At 53.7% G+C, this 19,126-nt stretch overlaps 1 protein-coding gene and 1 long non-coding RNA gene across 5 annotated transcripts in view; one reads left to right on the forward strand and one right to left on the reverse strand.

Moving 5' to 3' along the window:
• Nucleotides 1–82: 82 nt before the first annotated feature.
• The window catches only part of MAST1 (microtubule associated serine/threonine kinase 1), a 27,017-nt gene continuing 7,973 nt past the window's right edge, over nt 83–19,126 (forward strand). For 2 of the 4 annotated variants that reach the window (XM_040450047.1, XM_040450048.1), the window contains exons 1-12: nt 4,288–4,461; nt 6,053–6,141; nt 6,610–6,685; nt 8,569–8,647; nt 10,514–10,674; nt 10,863–10,938; nt 11,108–11,317; nt 13,547–13,648; nt 13,743–13,875; nt 13,954–14,021; nt 16,934–17,019; nt 17,109–17,317. In XM_040450047.1, coding sequence (XP_040305981.1) covers nt 4,379–4,461; nt 6,053–6,141; nt 6,610–6,685; nt 8,569–8,647; nt 10,514–10,674; nt 10,863–10,938; nt 11,108–11,317; nt 13,547–13,648; nt 13,743–13,875; nt 13,954–14,021; nt 16,934–17,019; nt 17,109–17,317 — 1,372 coding nt within the window. In that variant the 5' untranslated portion in view covers nt 4,288–4,378. Of the gene's footprint in view, nt 208–4,091; nt 4,124–4,287; nt 4,462–6,052; nt 6,142–6,609; nt 6,686–8,568; nt 8,648–10,513; nt 10,675–10,862; nt 10,939–11,107; nt 11,318–13,546; nt 13,649–13,742; nt 13,876–13,953; nt 14,022–16,933; nt 17,020–17,108; nt 17,318–19,126 lie in introns of those variants that run through there. The other 2 variants (XM_040450049.1, XM_040450050.1) reach the window with 2 other exon arrangements.
• LOC121014053 (uncharacterized) lies at nt 1,102–6,601 on the reverse strand. Its single transcript, XR_005783025.1, has 3 exons — nt 6,370–6,601; nt 2,206–2,340; nt 1,102–1,403 (listed from the first exon to the last, which is right to left on the reverse strand). It is a non-coding gene; the product is annotated as an uncharacterized LOC121014053 (long non-coding RNA).

Consider the following 19,126-nt stretch of genomic DNA (forward strand, 5'->3'; position numbering starts at 1 on the left):
CCCCCCCCTTTCCACTCCCCCCCCCCCCCCCCCCCCCCCCGCCGCCGCCGCCGCCGCCGCCGCCGCCGCGGTCCCCGCGGCTTCTCACTCCCTCCCTCTTCCCTCCTCCCGCCGCCGCCGCTACCGCCACCTCCCTCCTCCCTCCCCGGGGCCGAAGCCGCCGCCGCCATGGACGATTCGGGCCTGATTCGCCGCCGGAGGCTGCAGGTACGCGGCAGCCCCGGTCCCGGGTGGCGGTGAAGGGGTCGGAGCCCTGAGGCGGGGCCCGGCAGGGGGCGGGAGAACTTGCGCCTGGGCCGGCCAGGGCGCCCCCTCCCACGGCCTCGGGACGCTACCAGAGGGGAACTCGGTAGCCGCGCGTCCCGCCGCGCTGGCGACCCCGCCCCTCAGGCGCCGCCCGGGGCTCCAGGGAGCTGACGGAGGGGGTGCAGCCTAGCGCTCCCCCTCGAGGATAGCCTGAGGGGCACCTGGCCCGCCAGAGGGGGAGGGGGCTGGGACCGAAGTCATCGCCCTGGCTCGGCGCCAATCTGGGGGTGAGGGGGCGCAAAGCAAAGTTAGTGCCCCAGGGCTCGCTCCCCTCGGGGCAACCGGCGCCGCAGAGGCAGTAAACATGTTTATACTGCAGCCTCGCCCCTCAGCACCCCAGGAACCCCTTTCTGAGGCATGGGGAACCCCTGCGACCTCCATGCATCTGCCCAGCCACCAGGATTCTTCCTACTGCCCTAATTGGACAGACACCCTAGACAGCCTCCCTCCTCACTCTTCATTCCTCCTCCCTTCACTCCCCCCCCCCCCCCCCGCCGCGAGATCCTCAAGTCCAGCCCAGCTTGTGGGTGGGCGGGAGCGATTTTTAGCTCCTTGCAGCCTTAGGAGATACTGGTCTCCAGGCTGCGCAGGCGCGGGAGTGAGTCCACTGCACAGAGTGGGACACTGAGGATTGTGGAGTGTGGGGAAATCCAGGCGTCAGGAACTCCCACCTTCAAGATGGGTGGGGATTCTGAAGCTGAGAAGAGTTCTTTTCTACTATCTTCTTACTGCGTTTCTAAGGGTTAATACGAGGGTTCGATGTTGTCCCTAAACTGACCCCAGCGAGGAAACTGATCAAAGCTTCATCTCAAAGCCTGCCTGGGGTCTGGTCCTTCTGATCCTCCTTGGAGCCCAGACCCACGCTACATAATCTGGAGGAGTTTAGATAAAGCCTAGGTGGCTCCAGACTCAGGCTACATCCTAGCCTGGAGCTTGGACAAAGAAGGGGAGGATTCAAACCCTCATCCAGGGTCTACTTCTGGACTCCTCTAACCTACCATCCCTGAAGTTGGAGACCAAGATAAGCTGATCCGTCACTGCAGCAGGAAAAATCGGAGTTAGGTGATAGGAGGGACTTCCCAGGTGTCTGGAGGATGCTGGAGACAGAACTGGGTTGGAAAGCTAATTTGCTTTCGAACAGAGCCCAAATGGCTCCATCTAAGAGCCTTGGGCTCTTGAGAACTTCCCTGGATTCCCACCCGTTTTAGTGCTGGGGTGGGAAAAGGGGTTGTGGGAAAAGGGAGGAAGGGGCGGCAAAGCCAGAGCAGGTGCTGAAGCAGCCAGACTGGGTCCGCGCCGTCGGGTCCCCAGGAGAAGGGCTGTAAGGGGCGGAGCCTACAAGACGGTGTGTTCCCGCCCTCCGGGCCTGCGCCGACTCCCATTGGCTCATCGCCACGCGGGCCTTCCAACGCTCAAGACCCCGCCCCCAGCCTGGGATCCTCCCACTCACCCACCGTTCCTTCCTGAGGCAACCCCTAGTCTGTGCTATCCCGCCGGAGTCCTGTCCCTACCTCTTCCTTTCTGGCGGGATTAACCACTTCGCTGCCTTGGATACACCCCACCCACTGATGCAACGCCCTAGGAGCTGTCCCACAACTGCGGAGCTCCCGAGGGCCTCCAATTGTGTGCAGCTGGGATCGTATATACGAACAGCATCCTGAGTTCGAAAGCCCATCCCCAGCGCCGTCCATCAACCACTGGGAGAAGCAGAATCTGCTTGGCAGAGCTTCTCTGCAGCTAGTGATGGAGGTGGCGTCTGTGTACTCTGACGCAAGGATCCAAATCCCCTACTTCTCCAGTTTGCCCTTTACTTCTATTCTAGAATATTTAGGAGCGCTAGCAAATGGGGCTAGGTTCGAGGACTACTTGGGAGGTGTTTAAAGGTCCCCAGGGGCTCACCCTCGAAGGCCGAGTGTACCCGGATCTGGAATCCTGGCCTCCGTGGCCGAAAAATCCAGGTCTAGATTTCGCTTGGGCCATTGCGGTCGTCCCACCCAGCCGGCTGGTCCCAGCTGCTCCTCATTCAAACGGATCCTGCAAAAACAGAGGGAAAACCTGGAATGGATTTCTGGTCACCCGTGGCTCAGGGGAGCATGACTGGAGATCTGGACAGTGTTCTCTTTGACCCCAACCATATGTCTGTCCTCTGTCCATGGGAGTGGGAGGTACCTTTGGCCCATCCTCTGTCAAGCAGCATGTCCATTCATAATAACTCCTGCTCCTATGACCTAATATTTATTGAGTGCTTACTATGTGCTAGGCCTCATGCTAAGGTGCCAGGCACCTGAATCATCTCACAGAGTCATCTGTTGGAAGGTCTGCTGGACCTTCTTTGGAAGGTCATTTGCCAAGGTTATAAGGTCATTGGAGTGTTGGAAGGTCATTTGCCAAGGTTATAAGAGGCAAATCTGAGCTTTGAACGCAGGGCTTTCTGCTTTCAGAGATCCTAGAAAGGATCTAGAACATAACTCATTTTCCCCTGGTTAGAGTCCATACCAAAAGGCTTTTGAAACTCTCACCAGAATCTTCCATCTGCAGCCCTACCCAGCCTCCTTTATTCACTTTGGCCTGTGGACACTGAACTGGATGGAAGGTGGCACTCCTTCTGCCCGATGCTTTCCTGGGAAGAGGGCACAGACTTCCATAACTTTTAATCCCTATAGTGGCTTCCCGAGTGCTTGACAAACAGAACGCAACCTTCTTCTGGTCTGGACACATAAAGTTAATAGTTAGCAATTGTCATTACCATTATCAAAAAAGACCACTTGGCCATTGTCTGGTTCCCATTGCAAATTTCAGTTTTGAGCGACCCTAATTATCCCACCCCCAACACTGAATCTGTCTGGGAGTGGGGTAGAACCCTTGGGGTGCGGAGTCACTCATTCATTCAACTTTCATGCTTGAACATACCAAGTCCATTCCTGTCTCTGGGCCTTGGCAGTTCCTTCTACCTGGAATGCTCTCTCCATAGATTCTTCCATGGCTGGCTCTTATTTTTTCAATAACTATCTTAAAAGCCACTTCCCCAGAGCAGCCCTCTCTGACTATTGTGTCCTCCTCCTAGCCATTTTGCATCATATCACCTTAATTTTATTAATGACACTTATTACTGTTTAAAATTATCGTGTTTACTTCTGTGTTAATTTGTGTATTGTCTGCTTCCCTTCTTTATTTTTAAAAAAATTTTTTTTCAACGTTTATTTATTTTTGGGACAGAGAGAGACAGAGCATGAACAGGGGAGGGGCAGAGAGAGAGGGAGACACAGAATCGTAAACAGGCTCCAGGCTCTGAGCCATCAGCCCAGAGCCCGACGCGGGGCTCGAACTCACGGACCACGAGATCGTGACCTGGCTGAAGTCGGACGCTTAACCGACTGCGCCACCCAGGCGCCCCTGCTTCCCTTCTTTATATGCTAGTCCCAAAAGGGCAGGAGGTTTTTCCTCATTTGCTGCTGTGTCCCCAGTGCCTAGCACAGGGCCTGGCATACAGCAGGTGCTCAAGAAATATTTTCCACATAGGCTCCTGTTTAATTTGCACACACATGGAGGTGCCAACTCAGGAGTCCTACATTGGGCTCTGCTGGTGTCTGGGATCGGAAGAGAAATCACTCTGGTACCCTCCCCCCCAAAGAGCCCCGCCCTCCGTGCATAACGTAGGTGTGGGTGAGGATGCTGATGAGTAGCTTGTCCCACCCAACTTTTGCCGCTCCAGGGGGTGACAGAGCTTGCAGGCAGCAGCTGCTGGTCCACTCTGACCTCTATCCTTTTGCCCCCTTGCCTTCTAGAAGGATTTGCCTCTGCCCCGGAAAAGCAGCAGGTGAGCCTTGGGGAGAGATGCGCAGGGCCGGCCGCCCCTTTTCGAGTCCGGGTGGGGGCGCCAGGCGCGCGCGCGCGGGCGGGGCCTGGAGCGCTGGTGAGCAGCAGCGCCCCCTCCTGGCGGGCGGCAGCGGCACGGCCCTCCCTTCCCCCGCCCTCCCCTGCCCGCTGCGGCTCCAGCCTCCGCCCCGCGCGCTCGCTCCCCGCGCCGCCGCCGCCACTGCCGCACCTGCCACCATGTCGCCGCCGCCGGGTCATGTCTGACTCCCTCTGGACAGCGCTTTCCAATTTCTCGATGCCCTCCTTCCCTGGCGGCAGTATGTTCCGTCGCACCAAGAGGTAGAACCCCATCCCTCAGACCCTGACCCGGCCCTCCCCACTAAAGCCGCCCCTCCGGCCGCTGCCGCAGGGCGGGGCCCGGGATGCTGCACCCCGTCCAGCTGCGCCAGAGGTGCCCGTGCGGCGCCTTCTGCAGGGGATGGGGCTGAATTGGGGGACAGTGTGGGCCGAGACTGGGGGCACTGTGCGCCGGCGAGGACCGCTGCAGGGGGGAGGAGGCTGCGCCGGTTGTTGGGGGGGGGGGTGTTGCGGCGCCTTTGTCTGCTGGCGCTGCGGGCTCCGGCAACCCAGTGGGGGTAGGGGAAGAAGGGGAGGGTGGGGGACTTGGCACCCTCGGAACAATAGCCGCAGCCTGGCCTCCCCCCGCCCCCATGCCGCGTGTTCTTGGCCTCGCTAATGTGCTCAGTCACTGTGGCAGGGGGTGAGGGGAATGGAGGGGCTGGGGGCTCCCTCTTCACAATCTGGGATCCTGAGGGGCAGAAGGAAAAGGGGGGGCTTTATCATAGCACAAACTACCCCCCACCAAGAACACAGCCTCAGCCGGAAAATAGTGACACAGAGCGTCACGTAGGACATGATGTCACACACATGCACACATTACAGCCCTAGTGGCCCAGATACACCCTGGAGCCATCACGCATACAGTGGCTGTAGGTCAGAGTCATGCCCACCCAGACACACGGGGGCACCCCCAGCGTCACACACAGATGAACAGCCCAACAGGTACAGTGTTGTGTATGTACATCTAGGAAGATGTCACATGCATGACGATACACACACACGATTATGGCATCCAGGACGCACACAGACACATGTATGGCAATGACATCTATGCACCCAAGAATGTCACAGCACATGATATCACCTAAGCTTATCACATGCGGTGTTACACAGATGGCAGAATAAATGACACAGGGAATCTCGCAGAGACGGAGAGATACACAGTATCATACCGCATCATAGAGAAGACTCATCCAGGGAATGTCACACATGGTGGCAGGCTCACAGGGTATGAAACTCACACACAGTAGATGCCACCCGTGGACACACATGGGGAATGTCACACACATACACAAGGGCAGGGTATCACAAAGACACAGACACATGTAGCAAAAATCATGCACGCACGCGCTCTAACACACAAGGGCACATCTCGTCATGGGCAAGTGGCATGGCACACTGTTCCACACAGACGCAAAAGGCACAGGTCCTATCACATAAGGTCAACCCAACCCAGTGCTGAACTCACACACTGGGCGCCACACGTGGATACACACAGAGGATGTCACGCACAGCCCCCAAGACAATATACGCTCCTATCATTCCATGACTGACGCCGTGCCTCCCATGGTCACACATGATCCACACAGGTAATTTTGGACACACGTGCCACACGCACATCCCTTCCCATACGCAGCCCTGCCTAGGCCTCCATCACCTCCTCCTCCGAGCAATCCTCTGGGGGCACCTCCAAGCACACACAGATGGGAGACAGGCGGGGATCTGAGATGGGAAGGTGGCTGGCTGGTTGGGTTCACAAACTCACTGGGCTGCGGCCCGGCCCGGTCCCCTTGCCTCGCCTTCCCCGCAGCTGCCGCACCAGTAACCGGAAAAGCCTCATCCTGACCAGCACTTCGCCCACGCTGCCGCGACCCCACTCCCCACTGCCTGGACACCTGGGTGAGACAGGTGGTGGGTGCGGACCAGACTAGAGGAGGCGTGGCTACGGGGTAGGGGCGTGTCCGTGCCGCAGGATTGGGCGGAGACTGAACAGAGGAGGACCCAGATTGGGCAAAGGGCGGGACCATCTTGTGTGGCAGTGGTCAATCGGCTGAAGGGGCCTTTGTGGGCGGAGGCCCAGGCGGAGCAAGACTGTGAAGAGGCTGGGGTTGAGGGGAGGTACCGTACCTGAAGGGCGGGGCCATCTCAGATGTAGACAGAATCGGCCTGATGGGGAGCTGGGCTGACTCCATAACCAAAACAGTCTAGAGAGGCGGGGCTACAGCTAAGGGGGCGTGGTCCACTCTTACGTGGGTGGGACGAGACTAAACGGGAAGGGCTGCTGTTGGCAACCCGCTTTGGGGATTGAGCGGCCTGGTGGGATTGCCTCCCATGCCAAGCTTTAAGATCCCCCTCTTTCCGCTACAGGTAGCAGTCCCCTGGACAGCCCCCGCAACTTCTCCCCCAACACCCCCGCCCACTTCTCGTTTGCCTCCTCCCGAAGGTGAGTCCCTCTCCCCGGGGCCCTAGAACCCTGGCCGGACCCTCCCCAACCACCGTCTGGGCCGCCATCTGTTCCCCTCCTAATTGCACCTGAGACGGGGCCTGAGGGACCCGCAGAGTGCCCCAGCGTCCCAGCGGGAATAAGCGCCAGGCCTTAGGGGCGGGGCCTATGAGAAGGCGGGGCCAACCGCCTATTCGGAATCAAAGGGGGAGTGGGACTTCCTTTGCCGCGGAGCGAAAGCGCGTGCGCTCTGAGCCCAGGGTCTCAGTCTCCCCAGCCTCTAGCTCCAGGACGGGCGTCTCCATAGCAACAGGACAGGGAACGGAGATGAAGTGCGCAAGCGCAGACTGCAAGATGCCCATTGAGGGACTTTGGTCTCCAACGTGAGAAAGGGCACCTAGAGCTATTTCTCCAGGGCCCGAGAGGAGCAATCATAGGTTTCCCTACGGGGATCTTTGAGGGTTTCTAGAATGTCACTAATGAATTTTCTTGGGGCCTTTGGCGAAATTGGGGGAGGCAGAGAGATTCCTCCGATGCGTTTTGGAGAAACTTCTGGGAGTCACCAGGATGTTTGGGCGGGATTCTTTTTCTTTGAACTTTATTCATTCTAAAAACGTTGTCTGAACACGTGGTGCGAGCTGGGAGCTGAGCATAAGGGGTGAATGACAGTCTTTGTCCTCGGGGTTGAGTTGGGGTGGCGGGCCAGAGAACGCAGATCACTGCAAAGACTGGTGAAGGCTGTCGTGTGGAAGTCACGCAGGACTGTGGGAACAGAGGATGCCTCCCTGGGGTGGCTGCGGAGAGATCCCCTTGGCTGCGGAATTTGGCTGAAGGCATTAGGGAGCCAGAAAAGGGCTCTAAGATTGGAACCTGATCTGGTCGCTTGCATGGTGGGTGGGCTAGGAGGGCCCCGCTCCCCGGAGGGAGGCTAATGCCTGGGAGGGTGTGTCCCTGTGATATGCAATCTTTGTGCTGATGTGGATGTGTGAATGTAGGCTTGTGAGATTGTGGTCGTGTGAGGCGGCCCTGCCCGCACATATGCCCACGGGGGCGTGCATCAGCGTGCAAGTGTGAGCGTGTGTGAAGGTATCCCTGTGCATTTGTAAATGTGTGTGAATGCGTGACAGAGCATGCCCTTCCAAGTACGTTTCCATGTGAGTGTGCAATCTGGTGGGAGTGTGAATGAATGTGTGGCTGCGTGGGAGTTTGAATGTGTGACTGAGTGCGTGAGCGTTCTCGAATGTGTCTGTGTGAACGTGGCAGAGTAGAACGGGTGTGAGGGAGTGTGCGTCTTTGTTTCAGAGTGTGAGTACTCCATCTCTACGTGTACGTGTTCGTGTGTGTGTGCGTGTACGTGTGTGTGTGCATGCGTGATGGTGTGTTCGTGTAGGGAAGCGTGCGATTGGGGCCCGTGTACGGGTCAGGGGTTGTGTGTGTGTCCGTGTTGAGGAGTCATGCGTGAAGGTGCATGATTGTCAGTGTGTGATCTCAGCCACACGAGTCACACTAACACTAGCAGGTGTGGCCGTGGGAGTGACCGTATCTGTGTGTGAGTGAGCAGATGTGGGAGGATGTGGCAGCGTATGTATTTGAAAAAGAGGGGCCTTTCTTCTCCGAGAAGGCTCAAGTGGCCTCAGTCTGAGCACTTTATCATGGGGGCAGCTTTGGGGATTCCTGATCGTTGCTCCAGGTCCCTGGTGCCCGGCTGGAAGACTTCCTCCTTACCTCTGTGGCTCTGAGGGCCTTTCGGAATCGTAGAGCACAGATATACCCCCAGCCCCTACCCTAGTGGTAGCCAGTAGCTTCCCCCACACCCTGAGGACGGGGAGGGGGGGGGAACCAGTGGGGCCTAGCAGCCTCTGAGCATCTTGGCTGGGTTCCAGGGCGGACGGACGCCGTTGGTCTCTGGCTTCACTTCCTTCGTCCGGCTATGGCACCAACACACCCAGTTCCACCGTCTCGGTGAGTCGGCAGGTGGGCGAGTGGGCGGGAGCCCTCACCCAGGCCAGCAGTTGCGCTGGCCTTAATGAGGGTTTTGGGTTTCTCTAGTTTTCCAAGGTATCACCCGTCCATCTATTGGCAAGTTACAGGTCCCCTTGAAAGCCCTGTTCTCCACCCTCAGCATATCTTCTTGGGGGTCCTGCCTATCGCCGACTTATTTTACAGATAATGGTATTAAGGCTCACGGGTCGAACCACTTGCCAAGGGTCTCAGCTGGCCGGGGCCAGCACACTCTTCCCCCAGAGTGCATTTGCTCAACCACCGCAATACCCAAAGTCTCTCTGCACCTACCCCCTTTTCTGCCTGTGTCTCTGGTCCACTCATCCATCCATTGGTATGATGTTCAGCAGACATTTATCATGTGACTGGCTGTCATATGGCGGGTGGGCTCTATAAGGTGGGCCAGGATCCAAGGATTCATGCAGCCCTCATGAGGGGAGACAGACCAGTAAGAAGATATTTACAATACAGGGTGTTGGAGCTGTTTTGGGAGTGGCACCAGGTAAGGTGATAACAGGAGGGAGCACCTGACTCAGCTGGGGGGGAGGGTCAAGGAAGGCTTCCTGGAAGAGGTGGAATTGAAGCCAAGACAAAGGATCAGTAGGAGTTTGGCAGGTGGAGGAAGGAAAGGAGGGGGGTTTCACGAAGAGGACCAGGGAACAGCATGTGCAAACTCCCAAAGGCAACAGAGAACTTGTTGCATTTGAAAGTTGAAAATAACCTCAACTGGCTGGAGCTTTGGGGTGGAAGTGGAGAACGAGGGTGAGGTAGGCAGTGACCCTGGTCATGCTGGGGCTTCTCAGCCAGGGCAGGGTGGTGGATCTTCTTCTAAATGTGACGGGAAGCCATACAAAGGCTTTTTTTTTTTTTTTTTTTTTTTTGCTTTATATTAAATTTTACTAAAATTTCAGCCTGAGCTATTTGACATTGTGGTTCTGTAGATCATATGTTATGCACATTGAAAAAATTATTTTAATAGATACTGGTGGGATGGGGAGTGAGTGATGTAACGTTTCAAAAGACCCTTCTGCCTGCAGAATCAAGTGGATATCTTTGTGTTTCTCCACTGATATCTGCGAGTCTGTGTTTGCCCGACTGCGTGCTAGACCCTGACTAGGGACCAAGGAGAACCAAGTCTCTGCCCTCAAGGAGCAGGCAGCAATAAAAATTAATAATAAAGATATAGTAAGTCAGGAGATAAATACAGCAAAAAGAAACAAGATAAGGCAGGGATAGGGGGTGAGGGATGTGTGTTCAGAGGGGTGAATGTCACCCACAGGGGTGACATTTAAGCAAAGATGTAAAGGAGGAGTGATCTGTAGTGATATGCTCCTGACAGAGGGAGCATAGGCCCCTCAATGCAAAGGCCCTGAGGCAGGAGTGTGCCTGGCTTGTTCAAGGACCATCCAGGAGGCCTGTCGCAGCTGGACCGAGTAACTGATGGGGAGAGTGGGCGGAGGTGATGGCAGGGAGACAGGACCAGATCTTGCAGGATGTTGTGGGTCTTGAGGAGGACTTCAGGGTCCATACTGAGTAAGGTGGGAGCCACAGAGCGTTCTGAACAGAGGAGGGATATGACTTGATTCAGGCTTTAACAGGCTCCCACTGGCCACATCTGTGTGTGTCACAGTTCGCATCCGTGTCTGTCCCCGTCCCCCCTGTCTATCTCCAGGAGTCCCAACCTGGACCCTGGGATCCAAGGATCATAAACCGGGTCCTGATCCCGACCCTGCCCAGTGGCCCATCAGCCCCAGGAGTCCCAGCCCAGGGTCGCGAGCTGTGGGGGGACTGCGGTGGCTCTGACCCCGGCCCCGCTCCTCCCCCCAGTCTTCCTGCTCCTCCCAGGAGCGCCTGCACCAGCTGCCCTACCAGCCCACCGTGGATGAGCTCCACTTCCTTTCCAAACACTTCGGCAGCACCGAGAGCATCACAGACGAAGATGGTGGCCGCCGCTCTCCTGCAGTGCGGCCCCGCTCGCGGAGCCTCAGGTGGGTAGATAACCTCCCTCCACCCCAAGTTGATGGTCTGGGGGGGGGGGGTTGTGAGACCTCTGCTCACGCGATTAAACGGGTTACAGCACGATGGGTGAAGTTTTACGGGGGAGCGGGGGTGGGATCTAACACCTGGCTGCTTTCGGAGGTTGGGGGCTACACAGGATGGGCTTTTCTCCCCGCAGCCCCGGGCGCTCCCCCTCTTCCTACGACAACGAGATCGTGATGATGAACCATGTCTACAAGGAGAGGTTCCCGAAGGTGAGGCGGGGCGGGGGGCGGCCGCGGGGAGGCCCGGGCGGCGGGAGCCCTCGCTCGCCTTAGCTCCGCGCGCCCCCTGGTGGCCGGCGCGCGCAGCGCAGGCTCCCGGCGGCCACAGCCTCCGGGCGCAGCCCCGCGCCGGCACCCCGGCCCTCTGTCCCCCTCGCAGGCCACCGCGCAGATGGAGGAGAAGCTGCGTGACTTCGCCCGTGCCTACGAACCTGACAGCGTGCTGCCGCTGGCCGACGGCGTGCTCAGCTTCATCCACCACCAGATCATCGAGCTGGCCCGGGACTGCCTGACCAAGTCCCGCGACGGCCTCATCACCACCGTGTACTTCTACGAGCTGCAGGAGAACCTGGAGAAGCTGCTGCAGGATGTGAGTGTGTGTGTTTCGGGGGGCGCTGGCTCGGTCAGGCCCGACGCCTTCTTTCACCCCACTTCCGTTCAGAGGGCGCCTACCACGTGCCGGGCGCCGCCGTGGAACTTCAGGGGTGGGAGAGAAAGACGTGGTCCCAGTGCAAGGACGTGGTGCTCGTCTGGAGTGGTGGGGGAGGCAGGGACTTAACCTCCCTCACCTCCTTCAGGTCTTTACTCAAATATCAGCATCTCAGGTGGCGTCTAGACCCCCTTATTTAAAATGTCAAACCCACGACCCACCGTCTCTTGTCTCTTTAGTTTTCTCCTTAGCACTTAGCGCCTTCCGTCCTCCTGTGTATTTTTCTTTATCTTATTTCTTGTCTCGCTTGCTCAAATGTCAGTCCCACGGGTGGATGATGAGGTTGTCTGTTCATTGCTGCGGCCCTGATGCCTGGCACGGTGTCCTGCACACAGTAGGTGATTAATAAATTTTGGTTCCATGGATTAATGAATGAAAGTAAACAAGATGATACCCCCACTTAACTCAATGACAGTGGGTAGCATTTATTAAGCAACTACTGTGTGCTGGGGCAGTGGGAACCCAACAGTGAACAAACTAGAGAAATATCCCTGTCCTCTTGGGGCTGTTATTCTAATGTGGAAGGTGGATAGGAAACATGGAAACAGATCAAGGTATTTGGTGATTTCACCTGATGCTTAGGGCTCTGAAGCAAATAGAACAGGGCAATCAGATGGAGTGTCAAGGACTCCCTTGTTAGGTCCAGAAGGCCTCCCCAGAGGAGGTGACATTGAAGTTGGGACAAGAATAATGAGGAAGTGACGGTTATGAGAAGTGCTGGGGGGAATGTGTGCCAAGCAGGGTGAACAGCACATGCAAAGGCCCTGAGGTGAGAAGGCAATCTGGGAAATTCTAGGAGCACAGAAGCCAAGTGACTGTACTGTCTTCAGGGAATGACATTGGATAAGGGCACAAAGACCAGAATACGGGGCTTCGGGCTCCAGGCGCCCACTCCGACCTCAAGGGCAGTACGTTGACTTATGGGATTCATCATCAGATCGGGTTTGAGTCTGGATTCTGGCACTAGATTCGTAGGAATTGAGAGCACAGACCAAACGGCCCAGATTCACATCCAGCTCATCACTTACTGTGGAGCCTTTGCCAAGTCACTTAACCTCTCTGTGCCTCAGTCCTTCTGCTATAAAAAGGGAATTTGCTCACTCATGAATTCCACAAATATTTATGAAGCACCTGTTCCAGGCCTCCCACTGGCCTAGAAGCTGGAGAATTCCCTGGAAATAAAACAAACAAAAGTCCCTGCCCTCAGGAAGCTGACATTCTAGTAAGGAGAGTCAGAAGATAAATAAAAAGCATCAGGGCTGGGACTGGGATGAGACAAGTATTTAATCCCCCCCCCCTCAGGCTATTAAAGTAATTATTGGAAAAATTGAAAAGTGGGTATATTAAAACTTAACATTATTTCGAGTATTTTATTTATAATCAAACCAGAATTTGTTAGAATTTTACTTTTCTGGTTTTAATCATCAACAATATTTTTATTAAAGCTGTTAATCACTGAGAAAACATGTACAGATTCCCACACACTTCCTCCCTTTTGCTTCAAGCTCCAGTGTGGCTCAGGACAACCCTAATAGATCCTATCCTCCCTTAAATCTTGTTATTTTGCTTATCATGGATTTTTTTTTTTTTGCATGCTTTTTTCACATCCTGCATTAAAATCTTAGTTACCTTGAAGACTGAGATTTTTGGCTTCAGGGTGAGTGCCTCATTGCCTCACCCTGGTCTTGGCCTTGATAGACACGATAGAGAAATTAACGTATGGCCTGGTAGAAGGGGATTCATGGGATAGAAAACAGGAAAAGCAGAGTACAGTCATTAATGGTGATTGAGGGCACAGCCAGGAGGTGGGGTGCGACTTTAGACACGGATCAGGTAGCCACACAGGGACCGGAGGGGAAAGCATGCCCGGGGTGGAGGGATTCTAACTTGGCCTGGAGCATAGGCTGTTTTGAAGATGAATGAGAGAAGGTTTTAGGACAACATTGGCTACCGTCATTGTCATTCTTTTTTACCCTGTGGCCCGAGCCTCAGTTTTCTCACCTGTAAAATGGGACAACAGCAACAGTGTGTACCCAGTGGGGTGGGGAGAGGGGCCTGGCTGAAGCCGGGCACCTGTGAAACCTACCCCCACTGTGCCCGCCGCCCCAGGCCTATGAACGCTCAGAGAGCATGGAGGTTGCCTTCGTCACTCAGCTGGTCAAGAAGCTGCTCATCATCATCTCGCGCCCCGCGAGGCTTCTGGAGTGCCTGGTGAGGGGACTGGGCGTGGGGGGGGGGGGGGCGGGCGGGTAGGGGGTGGGGGAGGGTTGGAGCCCACCCTGAACCTGCTGCTGCCCCGCCCCAGGAATTCAACCCCGAGGAGTTCTACCACTTGCTGGAGGCGGCGGAGGGCCACGCCAAGGAAGGCCACCTTGTCAAGACTGACATCCCCCGCTACATCATCCGCCAGCTGGGCCTCACCCGTGACCCCTTTCCAGGTGCTGGCTGGTGGGTGCAGGGGGCTGGGGTGAACCCACCCGGACCCCAGCCTCCGCTCACACTCAGCCCCCTCCTAGACGTGGTGCACCTGGAGGAACAGGACAGCGGTGGTTCCAATACACCGGAGCAGGACGACCTCTCTGAGGTAAGGCCAAGAGGGCCAGCGGTCAGCACTCTGGTTCCAGCAGGACAGGCCAGGGCTCACCTCCTGGCTCTGTGTCCTCAGGCTGGGTGGATCTCTTGGTCCGTGGTCCAAGCCTCAGTTTCCCCATCTGTGAATGGGGAAATCATCGCCATTCCTCCGTGGGCCTTTTCTCTTTTCATGGTAAAATACACATAATCCAACCATGTACCCATGGTACCTAAAACGTACCGTTTTAAGCATTCATTTTAAAATGAACAATTCTTGGGGCGCCTGGGTGGCTCAGTCTGTTAAGCGGCCGACTTCGGCTCAGGTCATGATCTTGCGCTCTGTTGAGTTCGAGCCCCGCGTCGGGCTCTGTGCTGACAGCTCAGAGCCTGGAGCCTGTTTCAGATTCTGTGTCTCCCTCTCTCTGACCCTCCCCCGTTCATGCTCTGTCTCTCCCTGTCTCAAAAATAAATAAACGTTAAAAAAAATTAAAAAAAATAAATAAAATGAACAATTCAGTGGGTTTTAGTATATTCACAATAAGGTATAACCCTAACCCTCACCTCTATCTAGCTCTGGAACATTTTCGTTACCCCCAGAGGAAACCATATACCCATTAAGCAGTTACTTCCCATCTCCCTGCCCCCCCACCCCCCACCCTCCTGGCAACCTCTGAATTGGGACACTATAGATTTGCCCATTCTGGATATTTCATGTAAATTTCATAGTTGGCCTCAATGTGTATTTCATATATATTTCTGGATATTTCATATAAATTTACTTTCACTCTGTGGCCTTTTGTGCCCGGCACAATGTTTTCAAGGTTTATCCATGTCGTGACATGAATCAGCGCTTGGTTCCTTTTTATGGCTGAATCGTATTCCATTGGACGGGTCTTCTGCATTTGCTTATCCTTTGTCTCTTGGTGGACATTGGGGTTGTTCCCGTCTTTTGGCTGCTGTCTGAAAGTGGAAGTGCTGCCGTGGACATGTGTGTATAACCCTTTCAGTCCTTCTGGGTACACAGCCAGGAGCAGAATTGATCCATATGGATCGTGAGGAACCCCGCGTGGGGTTTTGAGTCGGTTGGATGTCTCTGCATTAGCCACTTAACATAGTGAAAACTGCCGTGATCCCACCTCTAAGCCAGCCACGCTTTGACAGATGTTCCTTCTGTGAGACTGCCAGCTCTAGGGGCCGCACATGCACTTTCTCTGGACTCGGCACTGCTCTGTTTGTTTGTTTGTTTTTGTTTTTTCAAATTGCAGCGAAATCTAGAGATGAGAAGATCTTGACTCACAGTCTGGGTTTGGGCCTTCTTTTGAAAAATTGGAAGTTCTGATAACACCGTGGTGGAGCCAGCTGGCCCTAAGTGGGGGCGCTTGCCCCTAGGATATGGGGCACTTGCCCCCCCACTCATGCATGGTGCCCCCCCCCGCCCCCCCCCCCCCCCCCGCCTGCCTGGCCCCTTAAGGCATTTGAATTCGTAACCTTTGTTTCAAGTTGTGTCTATGAATTCACACACATCACACACGCACATCTTTCCTTAATATATATATTGAAAAGAATCTCACTATGCATGCCATTTGTTTAATTTTTTGAATAGGTAATGGAATGACATCACTCAAAACTCTAAAACTCTAAAAAGGTATTTATCTTTAATTGTTGTTTGTAGGATTCTACCTATTTCATTCAATCAAACTTGTCAATTGAGTGATTCAAATCTTCCACGTCCCTATTCTTTTTTTCTTCTTCTTCTTCTTTTTTTTTTTTTTTTGGCCTGGTTAATCTAATCGTTTCTGAGAAATATGTGTTAAATCCTTGTTTTGAGCAATTTCTTCCTGTAATTCTGTCAAGTTTTGGGTCAGATGTTTTTAGACTACGTTCTTAGGAGCATACAAATTTAACATTTTCATGTCACACATTTTTGTGAAATACTTACGGGATAAATCTCTTTGTCCCAAAGAAAAATACACATAATTTTCAAAAAAGGTGTACAGAGAAATATCTTACACCCACTCTTGTCCCCCCATTGACCTATATCCCCCCCAAATATTAGTATATGTGCTACTGAGCACCCCCTAAATACGATTAGATAGCTCTATTTTGCCAAAAAACTTACAGTACATATTGTTCCTTGCTTTTTCCCCCCACTTAATAAAATACTGAATCAGTGTACTGAGCGATTCCTTTCTGTTTAACAGTGGCACAGTATTCCTTTACGCAGATGCCTCTCGTGTGTTTATTTAACCAGTTTCCTAAAGATGAACATATGGGTTGTTTCCAATCTTGCAATGAGTGAGGTGATACATATGTAATTTTTCACATGCATATCTGTAGCAATAATTCGAAAATGAAATTACTGGATCGAAGGGAACATGCACTTATACTTCTTTTTATAGGCCAGAGTACCTTGCATGGAGGTTGTATCATTTTACACACCCGATAGGAAGGCATAAAAGTACCTGTTCCAACACAGCTTCACCCAGAGGGTGTCAGCTTTTTGGATCCTTTTGGCCAGTCTGCTAGGTGAAAAATTGTATCTTGGGGGAGTTTTGATTTGCTCTTCGGCCACTATATGTGAGGTTCAGCATCTTTTCATATGGTTAAGAGCTCTAATTGTAGTTCACATATCTTGTCTGTATTTTCTCTTCCATTGGTGGGCTTTTTGTTATTGATTTCTGGTAGCTTTTTGTATATGAAAGTGATTATTTCGTAGGCTTCTTTCCTAGTGGAAAAAAGTTAGGAATATAGCTTCAGAGTCAGTATCAGGTTCCAGTCCTGACTTTGTTACTCCTTCACTGTGGCACTTGACGAAGGATCCGTCCACCCCCTCCCTGTGCCGCAGATTCCTCACGTGTAAAATGGGATGATAAGAGTTCTAGTCTTATGATGATGGCGGTGGTGGTCTCCCTTTTTCCCCTGCAGGGCCGCAGCGCCACCACCAAGGCTAAGAAACCACCCGGAGAGAACGACTTCGAGACCATCAAGCTCATAAGCAATGGTGCCTACGGGTGAGCCACCCGGGGCTCTGGCGGGGGGAGGGTGGCGGAGGCCGGGTGTCTCGGAGGTGATGGCCGGTCCTCGCTCTCTCCCCCTGCAGCGCTGTCTACCTGGTGCGGCACCGAGAGACGAGGCAGCGCTTCGCGATGAAGAAGATAAACAAACAGAACCTGATCTTGCGCAACCAGATCCAGCAGGCCTTTGTGGAGCGGGATATACTCACCTTCGCCGAGAACCCCTTTGTGGTCGGCATGTTCTGCTCCTTTGAGACCCGGCGCCACCTCTGCATGGTCATGGAATACGTGGAAGGTGTGGCTGCCCGTGGGACTGCAGGGAAGATGGGGGGATGCACGCTGGTCACAGTTGCTCAGTGGCCTGTCTGAGCCTCAGTTACCTAACTGCCTATCCACTTGTATGTTTATCTACCTATTTATCTATCCAGTCATTGATTACCCATCTCATCTGTTTATTTATATCTAGCCACATATTGGTTTCTCTATCTATCTGCTTTGGTTTCACTCAGTATAAGTACATCCATCCAATTACCCATCCACCACCCACCCATCCGTCATCCATCCGTCTGTCCATCCATCCATCCGTCCATCCATCCATCCATCCCATTCATACACCCATTTGATTATCCCTCTGTTTGCCCATCCATACATCTGTTATCCATTACATCAATTCTAAAAAATTATTAGAGCTCATGTTTTAGAGAATATTAGGTTTACAGAAAAACAGACTGGAAAGTACTTCGAGTTCCCACATAACCCCCTTTCCTCCCAGTTTCCTCTACGATTTACCCACTGTCTTCCTGTGGCGCATTTGTTACAATTGAACCAACGAGGATAGGTGATTATTAACTGAAGTCTCTAGTTTATACTAGGGTTCGCTCTTGGCCTTGCACATCTATTTTCATGTATCCGTCTTTTTATACATCGAGCCATTCACTCACCCATCCATTTATTCACCCACCATTATTCAACACTCATTTATCCACCGATATTTATGCACCTATTTCATTGTCCATCCCTCCATTTGCTATCCATATTTTTATCGATCCATCCACAACTGTATTCTAGCAGCCACCTCGTCCTACCTGGCTCTCTCCTTCTGTTCTTCCACAATTTATCCATCCACACATCCACCCATCTGTTTACTCTCTGTCCATCCAGCCACCAGTGTATTTTTTCACCTGCTTATCCACCCATCCATGCTTATATTCACCCAAATATTAATTCATCCATTGCCCGAAACACACATCCTGTGGTTATTAGGACACGCAGGGTCTCTATGCTGCCCCCCAAGCCTTAGTCAACCATCCATTCACCCAACAGATGTCCCCTCTTCGTTTTCCTCATGCCACATGCTGCACTGGGCGCTGGTGGCAGTTGGGACCCAGACAGGCACACCTCTCCCCCCATGGAGGTTACATTCTGGTCTGTGCGGACAGACAATAAACAAGCAAAACAAGACAGAGGAGGCCAGGTGATTTCATACAGCGAGGATGGCATCAGGGACCATAAGGCTAAAAGAGGCAGGGGCCTGGAAGAGGAAACCCAAGCACAAAGTCTCTTAAGTGAGAAGGTGTCTGGATTTGGAGGAGCGGTGAGGAGGCCAGGGAAGCTGGAGCCAAGTGAGCAAAGCCACGGGGAGAGGGGCGGGGTGGGGCGGGGCGGGGGAGATCGACAGGTGACGGGGCTGGGCATGCAGGGCCTTGCAGAGCCCCCAATGGCATTGGATTTGATTCCAGGTGCAACAGACATTGGCCGTGAGGTCTTAAACAGAGTGGATGTGATCCGATTTATGTTTTAAAATATCCATTCAGCTGCTGCAGTGAGGGCAGAGGCAAGGAGACCAAGATGGAGGTGACCGTACCAGTTTAAGGTCCTGCGCCCCCTGAGTGTGGCCCGGCCCCAAAGGCTCATTTGGAAGTCATTCCACTTGGTCCTCAGCATCAGTGTGTGTCAGGATTCCCTGAGGTTGTGGCCCAATGCAGATTCCTGGGCCCCACCCTCAGGGAGTCTGGTTTGTCAGTTTCTGACACCCAGCTAAACCTGGCTCAAGCTGGAAGGAAGGAACGAAGGACGGAAGGAAGGAAGGAAGGAAGGAAGGAAG

The sequence above is a fragment of the Herpailurus yagouaroundi genome, unplaced genomic scaffold, assembly GCF_014898765.1.
Source record: "Herpailurus yagouaroundi ecotype Mexico unplaced genomic scaffold, PumYag 200, whole genome shotgun sequence".
Taxonomy (NCBI): Eukaryota; Metazoa; Chordata; class Mammalia; order Carnivora; family Felidae; genus Herpailurus; species Herpailurus yagouaroundi.